We start from the raw sequence: 17723 nt of genomic DNA on the forward strand, positions 1-17723 counted from the left end.
AAGAGGTGGAACGGCTGAGCTTTCTGAACCAGCCGGGGAGAGCTGTGAGCTACAAAAGGCAACTCTAGTATTATACAGTTGTCTAATAAAATGCAGAGAAAATGGTTCAATACTGAGAAGGGGCAAAGTGTTTGTGATTAAGGATCTGTTGCCTCCCTTGCTTACTCATCCTTTTTCAAGATCTCAGGATTTTCTGACTTGCTATGAAACTTAAGGGTAAAACGAACAAAAAATTGACGCTAGACTGGATTTCAGCAGTTTGCAGATGGGTTTTTTCACTTTTTTTTTAATTGAGTGTGTTTTCAAACACATTCAAACACTTTCATTTTAAAATTCAGGGTGTTCAATTTCAGAGCGCCCGTTTCAATTTGATACTGAATGTATATGCTAAGTATTGATTTCATGTAACAGAAGACAAACTCCAAACTTGTCCAGATTACCTCCCTAGTAATCGGAAGGAAATTTGTTACTTTAGTGTACCAATGTCTGTTTACCATAATCGTGGTGGTGCTATAGGGCAAATATTTGGCAATGTACTGCTTGTTTTGTGTTTGTATATACTGTATTTTCTTGTAACCTCAGTGAAAATGAGATTTGATATTATGACTTCATGTATTCTGTATTTTGCATTACTTTGGAAAGCTATAGCTGTTTCTTCGAGGAAAGTGGTCTGTATGTTAATGTCTTAAAACTGGGCATACTCTTCTTGTGTTCTCAGAGGATTTTTTATTTATGTTGTAAACCTTTTAAACATGTTTTTGAGCTGTTTCAAGATGAAGTCCTGTGTTTGGGGTTCACGCAGTTCTTTCAGAATTGTATTGTAATGCTGCTCCTTTGCATCTGTGCATTGCTACATTTACTGGCTTTGATGCTAATTCAGTTAGCAAGTTTTTATGTGAAAACTTGCAGAAATGCATAAATATTCAACTGTAGTGGAGAAATTTCTATAAATAAACTGTGGAAAGGTAACAGCAGAGGTGAAAAAGGGCAAAGACAAGCAGGACTGTGGAGTCTGTCTACGTGGGCAGCATCTATACTTCCTAGGTGGTCTGGAAACGTTTCCAGAAGGACAAGGAGGAGTGGACGTACCCAGACGTTTCCCATGCGTGCCGCAGAAAGCAGCCATGATGGTTCATTTAGAGACCAGGATATCGTGTGGGACGGCGTCAAACCCTAGTTTTCCTTTTGCCTCTTATATACTTAAAGAAACCCTTTCTATTGGCCTTGACATCCCTCGCCAGGTTCAATTCCAAGGCTGCCTTGGCTTTCCTTGTTTCCTCCCTGCATACCCTGCAGCATTCTTATACTCATCCCAAGCGGTCAGTCCCTTCTTCCACCTACTGCAAACTCCCTTCTTCCACCTGAGCTTTTTCAGGAGCTCCCTGCTCAGCCATGCGGGTCTCCCGCTTCCCTTGCCTGATTTCTTCCTCTTAGGGATGCACCGATCCTGAGCTTGAAGGCAGTGATACTTAAATATATTAAATAATACTTAAATATATTAATAAGTGATACTTATTAATATATTTGTATTAAAGCTTCTCTCTTCCGTTGGATGACTGATGTGCAGGAAAAGACCACCTGCTCATATGGCAAGTGCAAATAAAAGCACAAAGCGTATGTAAAAAAGGAGACTGAGGAAGAAGAAATGTTTTTACACTGGTAAAATGAAAACAAAAAAAAAGAAAAAGAGTTAAAAATTATAGGTCAATCCCGACAGTAGGAGACTGGTGCTTCTATTTTAATTTGATTGCATGGAGTGGCTTGCCCCTTAATCTGAGAACTGTTACGTCCTGAATCTGTACATTTCTGCAATTGCATTAGCCGGAGGCTGGAAATTATTTGTTCCAATTAAATATTAATGACTGTGTGCAGTATGTAACTGGCTGTTTTTCATAGAATGTTGAAGTTCACATTTGTGAACAAAGGTGGGGCTTTCTTCCTGCCCTTGTCTTGGCAGAGGGGGGAAACATCATGGGAACTGCGGAGCACTCATCACCCGCGAGATTGCCCGACAGTGCGAACCACCGTGCTCGGCCAGTAACGCGTTCAGCCTGGCTTGGGAGAGCGTTGCTTTTTATGCCATCAAAACAGCGAGAAGGTGGTGAAATACCGGCCCTTCTGCCACCCAAATGTGCTGGTGGGACCTCCATCGACAATACCACTGCAGACGGTGTAGGAGCCCAGGGGCTTTTTCTTTTCAGTACCTCGCGGAGGGTGAAGCTGATTGTGTTCCCTGCGCAGCTGTACACCCTCCTCTCTTCCTTGCTGACGGTTGGATGGTGGTTTTTGTTGGTCTCAGAATGACTAAACATTTTCTGTAAGATGTTTCAGTGCTTGACCTTGTGTAAATGAAGGTGATGCGTTGCATAAAAAGTCTGTCTGAGGCTGAGTATGAATTTATATGTGCAACGAGAAACCTGAGAAGTTATGATCTAAAATGAATGCCTTGACCCTGAAGCCTCACGACCTAGTGAAGTAAGATGGGTTGTAATGCTGTTTGCACTTGCCGTTGAGCAGTTACTGACTTGTGTTACTAGCAGATCCCAATGAAGAGATTAGACAACTGAATTATGAAACAGCCCGTTTTTCAGGCACTTGCAGATCAGAGATACCTACTGTATATTGAAAGTAATATAAAGGCACATCAAACAAGTATTAAATTATCCTGCTAGCACATGCAGTCTTCCGAAGAACGGGATTAAAAAAAAATAAATCTGTAAGCCTTTGCTACCTCATTCTAACATGAATATATTTGAGCTACTGTTCGTGATGTCTTGGCTGAAAGGCAGAAGCAGAAGGTTGTTTCCTCGCCCACGGTGAGCAGATTATGCCATCCCAGTGTATTTTTTTCACCTCGGTGTGCATTTTATAGCCTTATACTTCTCATTCTCAATGTGTGTAATCATTAGTTCGTGTCATATTCCAATTGACTAAGAATATCAATCCATTCCCCTCTACTATGTTCCTGTTTGTAAGAGCATTTGATGGATGTCAGTGTGTTTACGAAGGGACCTTTACTCCCACCAGAAAAGTTGTGTTTGGCGGGGAGTGACTGTGCCGCGTAGCGATGCAATCGCTGTCTGTGGGAAATGCTCTTATCGCACATCAGCGGCACTGATGGCTGAGAAACCTGTTTCTGGACTCATTAAAACGAACTACAGGAGCAGAAATGCAGTAAATAGTTTTCTACAGCCGTGTGTGTAGGAGCGTGTTATAATAAAAAAGGGGTGTCTTGGTGGCAGTTTCAAAATATAACAGTTATGGTACTTTGTAACTGCTGCAAACTCCGGAGTGGAGCTGGAAAATACAATTTAAATATTTTCATGCAATTCAGTAGATGTAATTTTGTTCTTTGAGAACAGTGAGTACGTACTTCATGGCTGCCTTTGAGATGGGCATGAGAAATATCAGGAAATCAGTATGGGTAGCAGCGGAAAGAGCAGCTGATTTTTAATAGAAGGTGTGGAACTATCTCTGCTTCCCTGTTCATGTCACACTAAATAGCTGCTTTTATTTGACATATGGGGTAGAAAGCAGTGTAAGTAGAGAAGAGTTTAATGGTAAATTTGTGAGAGGAGTTCAGAATAGTATCAAGGCTCAAATAGACACAAATTCGGTATCTCGTAAGGTGTGGAGAATGGGGTTTTGGGGGGGTTGGGTTGGGTTGGTTTTTTCCTCCAGAAGCATGTGAAAGCGAACGAACATTGTGGCTGTAATTACTGCTGCTTTGGTTTCTGAAGTTTGTGTTTTGGGTTTTTTAATACCGAACAGAGCTAGCATTTCTTCAGACCCCCCTTCCCCCTGCATTTTGAGGTATTGCAAGTAGGTGGGAGTTGGGATTGTGCTGAACAGAAATTCTGGAACTCTGGGAATTTCATTATGTAAACTAGTTTCAGATTGTGCTTAAAAAGTAAATCAAGTGTGCTTGTAGAAGTTTTCCATTTGAAGCAGTGTTTGAGCCATGACAAATGCAGAAATACATTGCTTTTGTTCCTAATGTATTATAGAATGAGCTGAAAAAATGTTGGTTGGACCACTTGTTTATTAGTATTAAAGTAACGCGGGCCGATGTCTGAAATGCGTGTGACTTCCCTTTGTAAGGTTGTTTTGCTAATGGGGAATCAATGCCAACAACACTTTGCTGTCATGAATACTGTAATAGCTCTTCTCTCTTGAGGTGTACTTGATCTAATTTTATCGTAGGTGATGCATATTACTTCAGGGGTTTTTTTATTTCATATTCTTAAGCTGTGAAGTTGCAACCTAACCTGGTATCTGTTCTACTTTTCTTTTAAGTCGTGTGATTAAGACAGACATGGAGTTGGAGGTTCTGCGCTACACCAATAAAATCTCCAGTGAAGCTCATAAAGAGGTAATGGATCCTTTACTGTTAATAATTTTTGCTCTTAGTGTAGCAGTGGTACTCAGAAAATGTTCCCAGCAACCCTGAATTGCTTAGTAATAAAATAATGGAAAGGCTGGATAGAAATAAGAGGATAATGTCCCTCCTATTACAGCCCAGTAATATACCTTGCATTGTCCTTGAACTCACTGGTGCATTTGTGATGTGTGAGAAATCAAGTGTGGGTTCGGGTAAGAGCTGGAGCCTCAGCAGAAGGTGACCTGCTTGCAGTCGGTCTGTCCTGTGCACAAATACCTGTACAGTGATGGAAAAAGAAAAGATCAAGAAGATTATTTTTCTGGCCCTTGTCAGCATGTGCAGCTCTGAAGAGTTTAACTAGCAAGTAACTCTCCAGATCCTTACAAACTGCAGGAGTGTTCCCAGACACAGTGGAGGATAGTGCAAGGATTCCCTAGGCTGCTCCTCAGAGGTGGGCACGTCCCCCAGCACAGTGCTTCGTGATGCTGTTCTGTGGACATAGCAGTGCGGCAAGGACAAATCCAGGCTCTCAGCGAGGCTGCTGGGCTTGGACCTTGCACTGTACCAGCGGAGTCATATTGCTCTGCTGGTATTGACGGCACAATGAACTTGGGTGTCAATCCCGTACTCCATATGGAGATGCCATGAGTGCTGAGCGATGACCAGAGGGAGCTTAGGTAAAGGCAGCTGGTGAGGTTACTGACTCGGCTATTGTCTTTGCTCCTGCTCCTCACGTTTCTGAACTGTGAAACGCAGAAGTATTTTAAAGTGAATATTGTAAAATTGCAAAGTCGAGGGGTAGGCGCTTGCATTAATTCCCCTTTGTCCTTCATCATCCTTGAATAATCTTGTCACATCTAAGACAATTTCTTCTGTAGAGCTGCTGCCTAGAACTTTTATAATACAGAAGCAGGCAGAGGAATAAAACTAGTGCACGTTGTCAGCAAATCTGAGAACAGAAATCAGACTTAGGGGTTGTAAAGCAGTGTTAACTCCAGTAGTTTTTTGTTGATTCAGATTGCAAAATATAAAAGAGAATCTCCCTTTGTAGGGTATTCCAGTTCACAGTTTTGCTTTGCTGGTGTTTCATAAAAGTAAAGCAAAAGGACTTGCTGCCAAGTTCACCAGAGCTTTCAGAATTAGGCATTGGTATTTTCATGAGCTGCACTTGATTAGGATATAGGAGTTTGGCAATTAAACTTACTTTATTGCTGGAGACTGCAGGAATTTATAAAGATTAAAATGAGTTTGATTTCTAATGTAGTTTTAAAATGCATCTACTGATGTAAATTTAAATGAAGTACAGATGATATTTTTGTAATATAGGTTCCTCTGGAGATAGTCAGTCGTAAGTCATAAATTTATAAATGTGAGATTCCCTCCTGCTATGAATGTCCCATGTTAATGTGTATCTTACAGGTAATGAAGGCAGTGAAAGCAGGCATGAAAGAATACGAGATGGAGAGGTAAGAGTTCTTTCAATAATTGTAATAAAAAGGAGAAAGTCTGTCTGTAGTAGTGGTGGAAGCAATAGCTGAGGCAAAGCAGTAGCATTGATTCAGTTGAATGAGAGCTCGTTGCTGCTTGAAGACTGTCGTAAGCATCATTTTGAGGTGGCACTTCATCAGTTTCACATGTGTATTTGATGATGGTTGATTATTTTTTGGTGATGGTTTAGTGTAGCATAATTCTCTTCCTGGAGTTTTAGTAATTTACAGAAGCTTTACAAAATAGCTGTTATTATCGTTTGAAGCCATCCAATAAAATGGTGTTTATGGATAAACATTGCTCTTATGCTTGTTGTGCTTAGAAGACTGTATGTGTGAGTGTTGGAGAACCTCATACAAGGCGGTCTTCAACTACATTTTGCCTCAATTACGAGTCGGCATTACCTGTACTTGGCCTGTACCAGGAGGTCATCTCACAAATGTTACGGGTGTCACTGCAGGTGTTGAGAAGTCAATAAGTGTACAGCATCCATCTCCTGTGTTGAAGAAAACATGCTGTACAGGCACGTATAGGAAGGATTGGCTGCTCCTAACTGATACAGTAGTGGTGTGTCTAGATACAAGGAAAACATCGCCTCCTCTCTTAAATCAATATTTACATTAGATCATCAGCAGCCTATCTTACAAAGCACAGTTTTGATCACCAAGTCCATTTATTTTTAGCTCGCATACAGTGTTTCCAATTTTCAAAGTATTTGCATAATGAAGAAATAGAAAATAGACGTCGTATCTCAGTTACTGTCGTTCCTAGACAGTAATTTTTCAAACGTTAGTAAGCAGGCTAATTCGGCACCCAGTGAGGAAAAATAAAGTGACCTCAATATTTGTCATCAGGATTTCAAGGTAGCTCAAAAACGAAATAACGAACATATGCAATATGGAAAAACTAATGTTACATTTAGGCAGTTTAAACTTCTACAGACTCTGCGGGCTCATGCGTATAATTTAACTGTGCTTCAAATTGCAGTCACATATACCACCAGGTAACAGGGAAAAACATGTGGTATATGTTCCCCTGTTAACTTTACTAATGAACCTTGTGTTTGTGTTCATTTTACTCACTGCCCGTGCTGTACGTGCTGATAGTGAAGTTCTGGCTCTGGTAGTCAATAGTAATCAAAAATGTCCATCGAGCAGAATTTGGGCTCAAGTGCTTTTAAATGTCAGGATCCTGGCAGTTTGGTTTAAATGTCATGCAACAAATGCATATATATACTCTCTTCTGTAAGTCTGGGAGATACATTACATTTTCACTCCAGGACTTTCATTCTTCTCCGGCTAGCTTCTTCACGCACATACACCTGTTGAAATTATTATTTGTGTCTTTCAATTAAAAAAAAAAATAAAAAAATTAGGTGACTGTCTGTTAAACCTGTTTAAAATTGCCTTCTGTTCTTCCATATGTCTTGATAGATTACACTTCCTGAAAGAGTTTGAGGTTATTTCTCTAATGAAAGAGGTCATGGCAGACGACCTCTTAGAACTTCAGTTTCTGTAGCTGGTGGAATTCATCCCTGCTCTGCTTTCTATTCCCTTATTGCTTAGGGGAAAAGGGTCCTAAAAATGTAAACCTGTCATGTCCACCCCTTTCTGGCAAAGAAATGTGTAGTTGAAATGTTTATAAATGAAGTTAGAGAGCAGGCAAGGAAATCTCTACTCTGTATGTAGATAAACCCATTAATGGAGTCTAAGAAGGGAACTTTCAAAGGTAACATCCAAACCCAGACAGTTTTCATCGAAATAGTAGAGGTTTTGACTGTGGGTTGGGTTTTGGTTTTTTTTTTTTTTTTGGTCAACAGGCTAGGTAGCTTGCAATCAGCAGCTTTGGAACAGCTGAATTGTAAGGGTGCAGAGAACCAAAATTCTTAGTCTGTATAGGTCTCTCAGAAGCATTCACACTTGAATTTAAGAGATCAATTAAAAGTTAATGAAGTTTTTAAATTTCTGATGTTTCTAGGGCTTCTACTGCCTTTGTACAAGCTTTCTGAACTGTGTGGCACTCTTCCCCAGGTGCATGTGCCGTTCCCGCTGATGGCTGTGAAATTGCGGATTTTTGAGATGAATATAGATATCTCTTGACATGTCACCAATAAACCCCCCTTCACATTGCTCTACTTCATTCTTTGACATAGTGGAGTACAGCATGGGTGGGTTCGGGTACAAAGCTGCTCTGACCCTGTCTGCTAGGAAGAATAATGCCAGAGATCTCAGAAGCAATTAAAATTTTCCATTACTACATGTAGGACCTAAGCGTTGCCTTTTCTCTGTGCAGTCGGTTAAGCAGCCTACAAAAAATGAGTCATTTTACTTCTACTGTATCATGCTGCAAGAACATGTTAAAATACTCTAGGAAATGTATCTAAGAGTCAAGGATATATAAAGATAGTTTTATTTCTAGGGTTGGGATTATTCTCTGAGAAGTAATTTGAAGGAAATTAAGTAAATTATGGAGAAATCTCTAGATAAGATAGCATCTGTTTATTTTGAGAGTTTAAAGCGAGCTTCAGAAATACACTGAAAGTATTCGTTACGATTAAGGTCCACTGGTACATGATTTTGAACCAGTAATGTGTTAATGCTGAGATATATAAAAAATGAAAGCATTTAACTGCAAGTCCAATCAGCCCTGACTTCTTTTTTTGGTTTGATGTTATTTAACTTTAATATGTGTTCGGTTGACTTTAAGGAGACAGCCAAGGCAATTATCTACAAACAGTAATTCACAGCATGTGTAATTGCATATAAAGTCATTTTGGTAGGTCAGATTCTGGATTTTCTCTGAAGTAGTTTGTTTAGTATTTGTGCTTATCTCATGTTTAATTAATCTTCTTTAATTAAGGGCTTTTAATTATGAAACTGCTCTGTAGTGAATATATTGTTAAAATACAGCAAAATGATAAATCTCTTCAGCTTGAGAAATGTGTGAAAAATATCTGTGATTTCAGCTAAGTTGTTTTAAGTGTGTATATATAGACAAAAATATTTTGTGTAGATAGATATGTAATACATACACACTGAAAGTACTAATTAGGACCTACAGTCACCTGTTTCAGGGTGCTCCGAAGCGCTGGAGAGACCTTCTCTAGATCGGCGTTTGTCGGTTTCTGGAATGTTGCTTATTCGTCTGCTCAGGATTTAGCAATGAATCTTCAGTGCATTTTCTCATTTGTTCCCTTTTTTTTATTGACGACAACAGTTTTAAGATCGGGATGGCTACTTGGAATTGCTGATTTGATTGGGGAACGAGGTGAAAGTGTGTGCTGTAGCAACAGAAGAGCAACGGGCTGCATACAGTGTTGGGCACGTCGCTATTGTATGCATGGCCCCTTTTTGAGGGGTCTATCCTGTTCTTAACAGCACCGAAGGCCCTGTGGTAGGAGTGTGTGCACAGCCCTGCGCTCATTAAGTGGTGATGCAGTCGTCATTGCCTTGATGACACCGGGCAGCCCTACGCCAGGCCTGAGCGCTGGTTCCCTTCCCCTTCCCTGGGTGATTTGGGTGCCTCAGCCCCTGTGCCGCCGAGCCGAGGAGCATCCTTGTGCCGCCACGCACGTAACGGCCGCTCCAGCGCCTCGGACCCAAACGCCTGGATCCCGATCCCGCAGAGCGGGCTGACAAAGGAGCAGTTAGCTCGTGTAAGGGGCAGGTGGTGTGATGTGTGGCATCAGGGGTGGGCAACAGCACTTTGCGTGTTGTTTCCGTTGGTTCACACAGCGCAGCAAGAGGACTCTGACCGTCGCTGCTCGGAGGACGCGTGATCCCGGAGCTCTTGGGCGCTGCTCAGCCGCTCTTGCTTTTATTACTGGCTTGCTGGGGGAGGCCACTTCTCCTCCGCGCTCTGCTTTCCTCTCCGCCAGGTCTGCCTGCATTTCCGTCTTAGGGCTGCGGTCGGTGCCGGTGGCGGAGGGCAGTGTCGGTGCCGTGGGATGCTGCCGCAGTGGCCGGAGCGGTCCCTGGCTGTGACGCTGGCTCTCCGGAGGCGACTTGGAGTTCATTCGGAGCACGTGCCAGCCGGGTCAAGAGCTTGTTGCCCAACCGTACTGGCTTCGTGCCCCCTCTGTATATAGTGCAGTGGATCTTTTAGGTCTGTACAACCATACAGACGATTGTGGTGACTTTGTAGTAGTTAATATGAAACTTAAACGCCACTCTGCTGTAACAGCAACAATTTAAAGAATAAAACAACAAGAAAGCGGCTATGGAGGTTTTTCCTTCTTGGTTTACAATGCTTACAGACTGTTTTTACACCTTGCCTCTCTTACCAGCTGAGGCTGATAGGAGTTCTTTATCCCTATTCTTTTCAGTGCTGTCCCCGATTCCAAAGCAGAGCTTAGGCTCCGAGATGAGTTGCTGTCATATCTGTCAATGTTAAATTTCACTGTCTGTGGAAGTCTGAGAGTGCTCTCATGGATTATGGCTCTCATCTTTCATTTATCTCTCTCTCCTCTGCTCCAGTGGAACAAACTGAAAATAAAACATACATGTTATTTCACTAGAAAAGAGAAAATAGCCAGAATAATTTTGTTTTCCTTTGGGTATTTCCCATTAGCAAAATGCTGATTATTTTAGCTAATCAGGATTTGCCGCTTACTATCTGATAGATTTTGCTCTTTGAATGTTCTTGAGAAAGTCACTGACTTCTGCAGCAAATAAAGGTTAAAAATATTTCTATTTTTTTCCTGATCCAGTTTTTGTGTTCAGAATTTCAGCTCAAGCGTGGCCTTTGTAAGTCCTTCGCATAAGTGTGTGTGGATAGTAAACACGAATGCCCACTGCAGCTGACAAAACTACACGGGTGAATTCTTCACAGCTGCTTTTTGACACGGGAATGGTGTTGAATTGTGCCATGATCCTCACTGGTATTTGTGTATAGGATTTATTTTTATCAAACAAGAGACCAGCACTCCATTGATCTCAAGCAGCATGTCAGTCTGCTCAGTTACTGAAATGTGATTTTCTTTGCCTTTAATTTTTTTTGAACAATTGGTAGCGTTGTGTAGCCTGAAAATGGCCTGACTGCCTTGTTTCCCAGAGCTGCCTCACTGCTAGAGGTGATGGGTTCTTAAAGGTAGGCTACTGCTACCAAAAGGCTGGATTTCAAACTTGCAAATACGTGAGAAACGTCTGAAAGAGAGGAGGAAGGTGGCCTTTCCCCACGTTTTAAAAAGAAAAAATCCCCTTGGTTTACCTTTGTTTCTGCGTCCCTGTGGGATGGGAGTGGTGGATGTGTCTGTCTGCTGCCTGGGCGCTGTTCTGGTGCTAGGACAATCCTGCACCAAATAGTATTAATTTGCCTTTATATCCAGTTCTAGCAGAAGGGTCGGAGGAAGACGTGGATCAGCAGCAACTCCCGTCTTCAGCGAAGCGTCCGTGCTGCTCAGCAGCCCAGGAGCTGCCGACAGCAGGGATGGTGCCGGGGCCGGCAGGGATGCGATGGGATGAGCTGGAGGTTTCGTACCTGTGCCGGGGGAGCACCCGGTGGGAGACGGCAGCTTGGGATCGCCCAGAACTTCCTAAAAACAGTGGCGCAAAATGGCTGGCAGCGGTCCAGGGCCAGGTAGGCAGCTTAGTGCATCTCGGACAGCATGTTCGGGTAGGTGCTGGTTGCCTGGGTTGAGCGAGCCCCTGAACCTCAGGTGTCCAGTGCCCAGAGGGGAGTCAGATACGGTGTCTTTGCGGGGAAGAGCCACTGGATTCAGAGGGACATTTCGTCAGCCTTGCCCTCCCGTCTGCCTTCCCCCAGGTACAGCCGGTCCTTTGATGTTTTAAATTAGGCTGTCTCTGCTGATTTCCTAATCCAGCTGAATTAAGGTCCTAAATAGTCTTAAAATAAACCTGAATTTGAAAATTGGTTTAGAAAACCCCTGGGCGTTGTTCCTCCTCTGTGACACACAGAGGCAGAAAGGCCTATGTACAGGCAGTCGACCCAGCAGAAGCAGGGGTGAGGGTTACCCGCTGAACGTGGAGACCTCCTGTCTCCGCACCCCCTCCGCGTTAGGAGGAGTGTGTCTCCGTGGTAAATCCACTTTGAGAGGTTCCAGCTGCCCCAGCTCTGGCACACATGCCCATTTCCAGTTGCCCTGCTCTCCCCAGCGGAGAGGAGATGTGGGGGACAGAAACCCCCTGGGGAGGGGAAGGTGGGGGCACTGGAAGCTCTGAGACCCAATTTGCCTGAACTGCCGGTCTGTGTGGTTGTGGTGGTCGGTGGTGGACTCCGTTAACTGCTGGGAGGGAGCAGAGCGGTTCCAGTGTATTCCCAGTAACCTCTCAGCATTTTCCCTTTGCAGGAGGCCCTGTGGCAAGCTCCTGAGTTCTCTCTTTCAGCAGAGGACAGCTTGGTTCACCTCCTGGATGTCACTTTAATTAGCTCTTTGTGTCGAGGACTGCTGTTTAATTGCACAGGTCTCTTTTGTGACTTGTGATTGAAGTTCCACATAATTGGGTTTTATGTTCTACAAAAAAATTGTGGAATTGGACCGTGTGAGAACTTTAAAATTAAACCCTCTATCAGCCCACAGATACCAACGAACAATTACCACGCTGGTACTAGAAAACGGTTCCCTTCAGAGAGCGCTGTGGAGGATGAATGCAGCACGCGCACAGAACTGGGCTTGCTTGCATAGCAAGGTATAACCCAACTTTAAATGCCGTGTCACAATGTCCTTACAGGGTGGTTAATCTACTTAGTGCTGTGGTAATTTGCAATTACCCTTTTATTATCTTTCTGGAAATCAAAAGGTAGACGCAATTTTTATTTCGATTTTGAATCTGATTGAAAATTACCAGCAATATTAATTTCTGTGGGTGTTTTGTGGAGATTGTTACTCTTATATTAAGGAATTATGTTGATATTAAGGAAAGAACAAGCTTTCTTCTCAAATTAGCAGCGATCTCAGTTTTTACTGAATCTAGCATGGCATTGAGATACTGAACTAATTAGCATTACTAATGACAAGCTAAGATTGGAGATATGTGAAAAGGAACTCGTAAAAGACAGCAGGCTGAACTGATTATTATTTGCTGTGGATTTTGTTCATGCTTGTTCAGACAAGTCAAAAGTAAAGATTGTACCATATGTGAGGCTTTATCTGCATTGGGAGATTTAGTTCAATAATTCTTGCTAATTACTGTTGAAGCAGAGAGATCAGAATTTTGTGTTTGGCCCTCATCTTTTGATAACCAGAATTGCTATGAGATGATGCTCAGAGACTAGAAGCCCAACTTGAAGGACGTGGGTGGAATACCAAGACTGGGCATTAATAACATGATGTCACACACTGACCTTCTGAAAATCAAAACCGTTTTACACAGATGAAAAGAAAATGAGCAGATTCTGTTCCTTGCTGCTGGCGTGCCCTCTGCATAAATTCTTTTCCAAATTGGTTCTTAGAGCATCCTCATCACCGTAGTGTGCAAGTGCCGCCTTCCAGCTTATTCAGCAGCATTTCTAACATCTATCCTGATGGTTCTTTTTTTTGTTTGTTTGATATTTGTTGGGTTTTCTGTTGTTGCATCATCTCTCTAGGGGAAGAATTGTGCAGAACTGTGTACTATTTTGGCAAGTGGTAGTTTTTTTAGCGTACCCATTATCAGCAGTATTGAAAAACACAAGGTCAGGGTTGTAATTACAGGATGATATGTGATAGTCTTTTTAGTTTGGTTCTCCACGCAGATGAGGTTGCTCTCAATTGCAGAATGTCGTGTTGCTCTCAAGTGTTGTAATTGTTTTGACCTAGGTCTTGATCGTGGAGTTTTAAGTGTTGTTCGGAGACGCTAGGCTTAGGGCCCTTGATGCTTTTTAAGGTCTGAGATTGCAAAGAAGAATTGAAAAAAATGTATGTATGGGAAGTCGATGAAGGCAGCAAAGGACAAAGCTGCAGGTGGGTGCCTGTAGCGAGAGATACAAGAGTACTGGGGTTTGCTTAGCACTGAAGTCTTTGTGCCCAACTGTGCTGCATTTCTGTGGTGCGAGCAGAGCTGAAGACAGCATGTGCAACTAAGGTTGAGTTATTTTGCGGGGCAGAATAGAGTTAATTGCCGGGCAGAAGTGATGGAGAATGAACTCTAATTGAAACTTAGGATTGAGGAGGAACCTGAATCATATTAGACAGTAGAAGTGATGTTTCTGCTAAGAGGAATTTGCCCCTGTTGAAACCCCTCAAAACCCAGTATTATTTCTGGGTCGCTTGGATTTTGCTTTCAACAGCTCACCCGGAGTAGATCAAATTGAGCCTTGAGGCAGTCTTGGGAAGTGAGGGATACGAAGAGCTTTGCTGACAACTGACTGTGTCTTCTGATTCATCTACTGAAACCTGTGTATTTCAAAGAACCAATGAGATGGGAGTCTTCAAATATCACAGAAGTTAATCCGTTCATGTAATGTAGTTGCCATCGCTTCTCACTTGATACAATCCTCTTGCAAAATGTCATATCTTTCAGAAGTATTGGACTGGATTTCTGCTGCTTTCTTACTTCAAGGTGAACCTGCTCTGTCCTCTTGGTCAGCGCTGAATGCCGGAGGTGGGCATGCATCCTTATGTCTTTAGTTAGCAGATTATTTGTAAAAACTGTGTGAACTTTTTTGGGTGCAAGGTGTACCTGTAAGTTGTAAATGTGAGGATTGTGTGAAGTTTAGGACGTTAGGTGTGATTTATTGGTAGTCTTTTGCCTGTCTAATCTCTAGATTTGCTCTGTAATGGAAGCTTTGACACCGGGTGTGATACATTAGGCTGGGTCAATTCTCCAGGATAAATTTTTTTCTTTATTGCGTGTTTGAAGGAGAACAACATGATGTCAGTGACTAATGTGTTGTTTGGGTTGCAAATGGCAACAGCATTCAGGAGTTGGCTTCCCAGTCCTGCAAGATTTGGGGAGATTTCAAAGACGATAGTGTTGAGGGAGGAGTCGTTTGGTTTTGATCAGAAATTCTGCCTTTGTGAGAAGGTAGCATATGACAAGAAGCCATGTAACTGAGGAAGGTCCCCGCCAACACTGTGTCTGTTGCAGATGAGAGAGGCTTGTGTCCGTAAGACCTTCTCAGGGGGTCTAGCATTTGTTGGGGTCAGGTGAGCTTGTTGGGTTATTTGGGGCTGGTGGGGAAAGGAGGTCTCTGTTACTGCAAAGAGTTCTTGAATGGGTGTTGTAACTTCTTTCTGGTGGCCTTCTGTATTACTTTGTGCTTCATTTTCTTACTGGTTCTGGCACTTGAGATCAGTGTAGTGATTTTGCCATGTACGATGGGCCCTTGGAGCTGGATTTGGCATCTTTAGGAGGATTGCTAAACTGCTGCTGTCTGGGCCCCTACTGCACTTTAGGGTAAGCATTGACAATTAGTCCCTTCTTATATTTCATCCCGTCACTCTGCATTAACCTCTGATTTCCACTGTTGGTGTCTTGTCTGGTCTTTCTGCCCTCCTCTTTCCAGCCTTCAGGTGCTGGGAAACAGCCCGAGCTCTGGGACAAGGAGCAGCGCTGGCAGAGGGGGCGGATGGGTGCTGGGGGGCAGCGAAGGGACCGGCGGGACCCTGTGACCAGGGTGCGGGCTGTCTGCGGGTGGGCTTGGGGACGTGCAGGTTTTGTGACCTGTCTCCAGAGCACTGTGTAGTCGTTCGTTTGGCCCCTGTGTTGAGAAGGGAGTGTTGGAACGTTCCCAGGAGTGGGAGAAGGTGCGTGGGCAGGCTCAGCCCCAAAGCCTGCCGGCGTCTTCCTGAGCCACGTGGAGTCCTGCTCCCTCAGCTTCCCTTCCCAGAACAGTGCTGACTTCCACAGCTGACTAAATCTGGTGCAGACATTGTCATCGCATCTTTTATTATCCTTAAGGCAGTAGGTTTACATAGCCCATATGACAAATTACTGCATTATTCTCTAAGAATGGTTCAAGTATTCAAAAAAGTATTGGGGGCAAATTAAGTTCTATGTTGGGACCCCAACCTCCTCCTCGCCTCAGTCCTTACTGCGCTTCTGCTTACTCTGTGTTGTTGAACAGGAGTTCCAACTTCAAATATTCAATTGGAAACCGAAAGGAAGATTATGAAGCGTTGGTGATTATGCTGGCTTTCTGTGTCACTGAATAGCACTTGTGTGTTATGTGCTATGTGGGTGGCTGTGTATTTGCTAAGAAGCATAACTGAAGATGAAAGTTTAATTATTTCTTCAAGGCAAATCCTCTCTCCCATGGACTTAAACTTGCATAAGAAAAATGAAAATTCATAAGGAGTGTAAAAATTGGCTAAAATTAAAAACCATTTATTTTTACCCTATTTATTCTTCTGAATAATAAAATTTCCCCATGGGTTTTTGGAACATATGTGGAATAATTACACTGTAGAAGTGGTGCTTTAGTTCAGCTCCTAGAGCTAGGGCAAACATTGTGATTATGCTGCAAGCTTAAGTCTAGGTTTTATAGAAAATCTCATTCAAGGCTCTGTTGCCGTCAAGTGCAAAAAACTGTGACCCAAGGATTGGTCCCTGTGGGAGCAATTATTCTTTGCAGAGATTTTTTCCAGCACTGAATATTATAAATGTCAGAAAAAAGTTTAACCCTCAGTACCTCTAAAAGAATGTTTCCATACCTGCTGGCAAGAATATAAATTTTTTGCTTGTATTTGCCAGCATTTTATGTTTAAGCCAGGATTTTTTTTTTTCAAAACTTGTCTTTATAAACAGCTCAAAAGTAACAATGCTGTCTTTTAGTTATACTCTGCATGCCTTGGTGGAGACAAATGAGGGGCTGAAGCTGCCTGATGCTGCTTAATGCAGTGCTGCGCCTGAGCCCCTCGTGATGGGATTCGTGCACGTTGGGCGCAGTGTGAATTGGTGATTAAAAGCTCTTGTCTACCGGTGGCAGAGGGGGGAGAACGTGGAGTGAGCATGGGGTTGCTTAGGAACACGGGTTACCATCTGATATTCAGTATGCATGCGTGAAATGTTGTGGGGAACAAGAGGAGTATGTTCATCTCCAGCCATGGCTCTGCGGAAGGCGGTGGGTAGCATCTGGGGTAAGATCCCAGGGGCCGGTGCTTGCCTTCAGGGGAACCCGCTTCCTTCTGAGGAGGTGCAACGTGTGCATTTTCGTGGCCTTAATTCTGGCATGCGTTTGTTTAAGTCTTACCAATGAAAGCAAGTGCATTATTCCTAGCAGAAATTAAAATAATATTTGTCTATTACTTAAAATAGCAGATCCAAACCCAGCAGATTTCCGCCCCCCCCCCCCCTCATTTTCTCATGCATCTTCATTGGTGCTGAGCACAGTTTGGTCATTAACTGTGATAAAACTGGGATGAAATGGAGAGAACTTGCATCATGTGTTCAAGGGCTTTGGCAGGGTGAAAGTAGTCATGAGATGCGAAGGGGGATGCTGCGCTACCTAACTCTGAAGTTCAAGTCTGAGGTGGCCAGAAGCACCTTTCACTCACTGTGGCACTGGGCTGAGGCATAAAGACAAAGCGGTCCTAAATGTACCAGCCTAGGACAGGAGGAGTCACCTTCTTCTGTACTTTTTTTTTTCAATTGGTGATTTGTATTTATTACATCGTTTGGTACTTTTCTAAATTTAAAATATTGATGATACTCAAAATAGTCTCAGGTAATGTTAAGTGAAGAGCTTCTGGTTTTGAGAAATGAAGAGAGGACCTTACAAGTAAAACAGGGATAAGATTTTTCTGTTGGGCTCATGCTAAAGGATGCAGATTCATTTGTGCGGGCAGACACAAGTGGTATCTTTTAGCTATTGTGTAGAACATCCAGTGAAATTTGTCTTTTTTTTTTTTTTTGTGAGGAAAGGTATGTTAGGTTTTGGTTCAGCATGCATAATTGTATGAAGAAGTAATTTTAAG

At 42.8% G+C, this 17723-nt stretch overlaps 1 protein-coding gene across 1 annotated transcript in view; it reads left to right on the plus strand.

The window, feature by feature from the left end:
- The window catches only part of PEPD (peptidase D), a 227896-nt gene that overhangs the window by 122048 nt on the left and 88125 nt on the right, over positions 1 to 17723 (plus strand). The window contains exons 9-10 of the mRNA XM_009881407.1: positions 4297 to 4372; positions 5801 to 5847. Coding sequence (XP_009879709.1) covers positions 4297 to 4372; positions 5801 to 5847 — 123 coding nt within the window. The remainder of the gene's footprint in view (positions 1 to 4296; positions 4373 to 5800; positions 5848 to 17723) is intronic.

The sequence above is a fragment of the Charadrius vociferus genome, unplaced genomic scaffold (assembly GCF_000708025.1).
Source record: "Charadrius vociferus isolate BGI_N301 unplaced genomic scaffold, ASM70802v2 scaffold553, whole genome shotgun sequence".
Lineage (NCBI taxonomy): Eukaryota > Metazoa > Chordata > Aves > Charadriiformes > Charadriidae > Charadrius > Charadrius vociferus.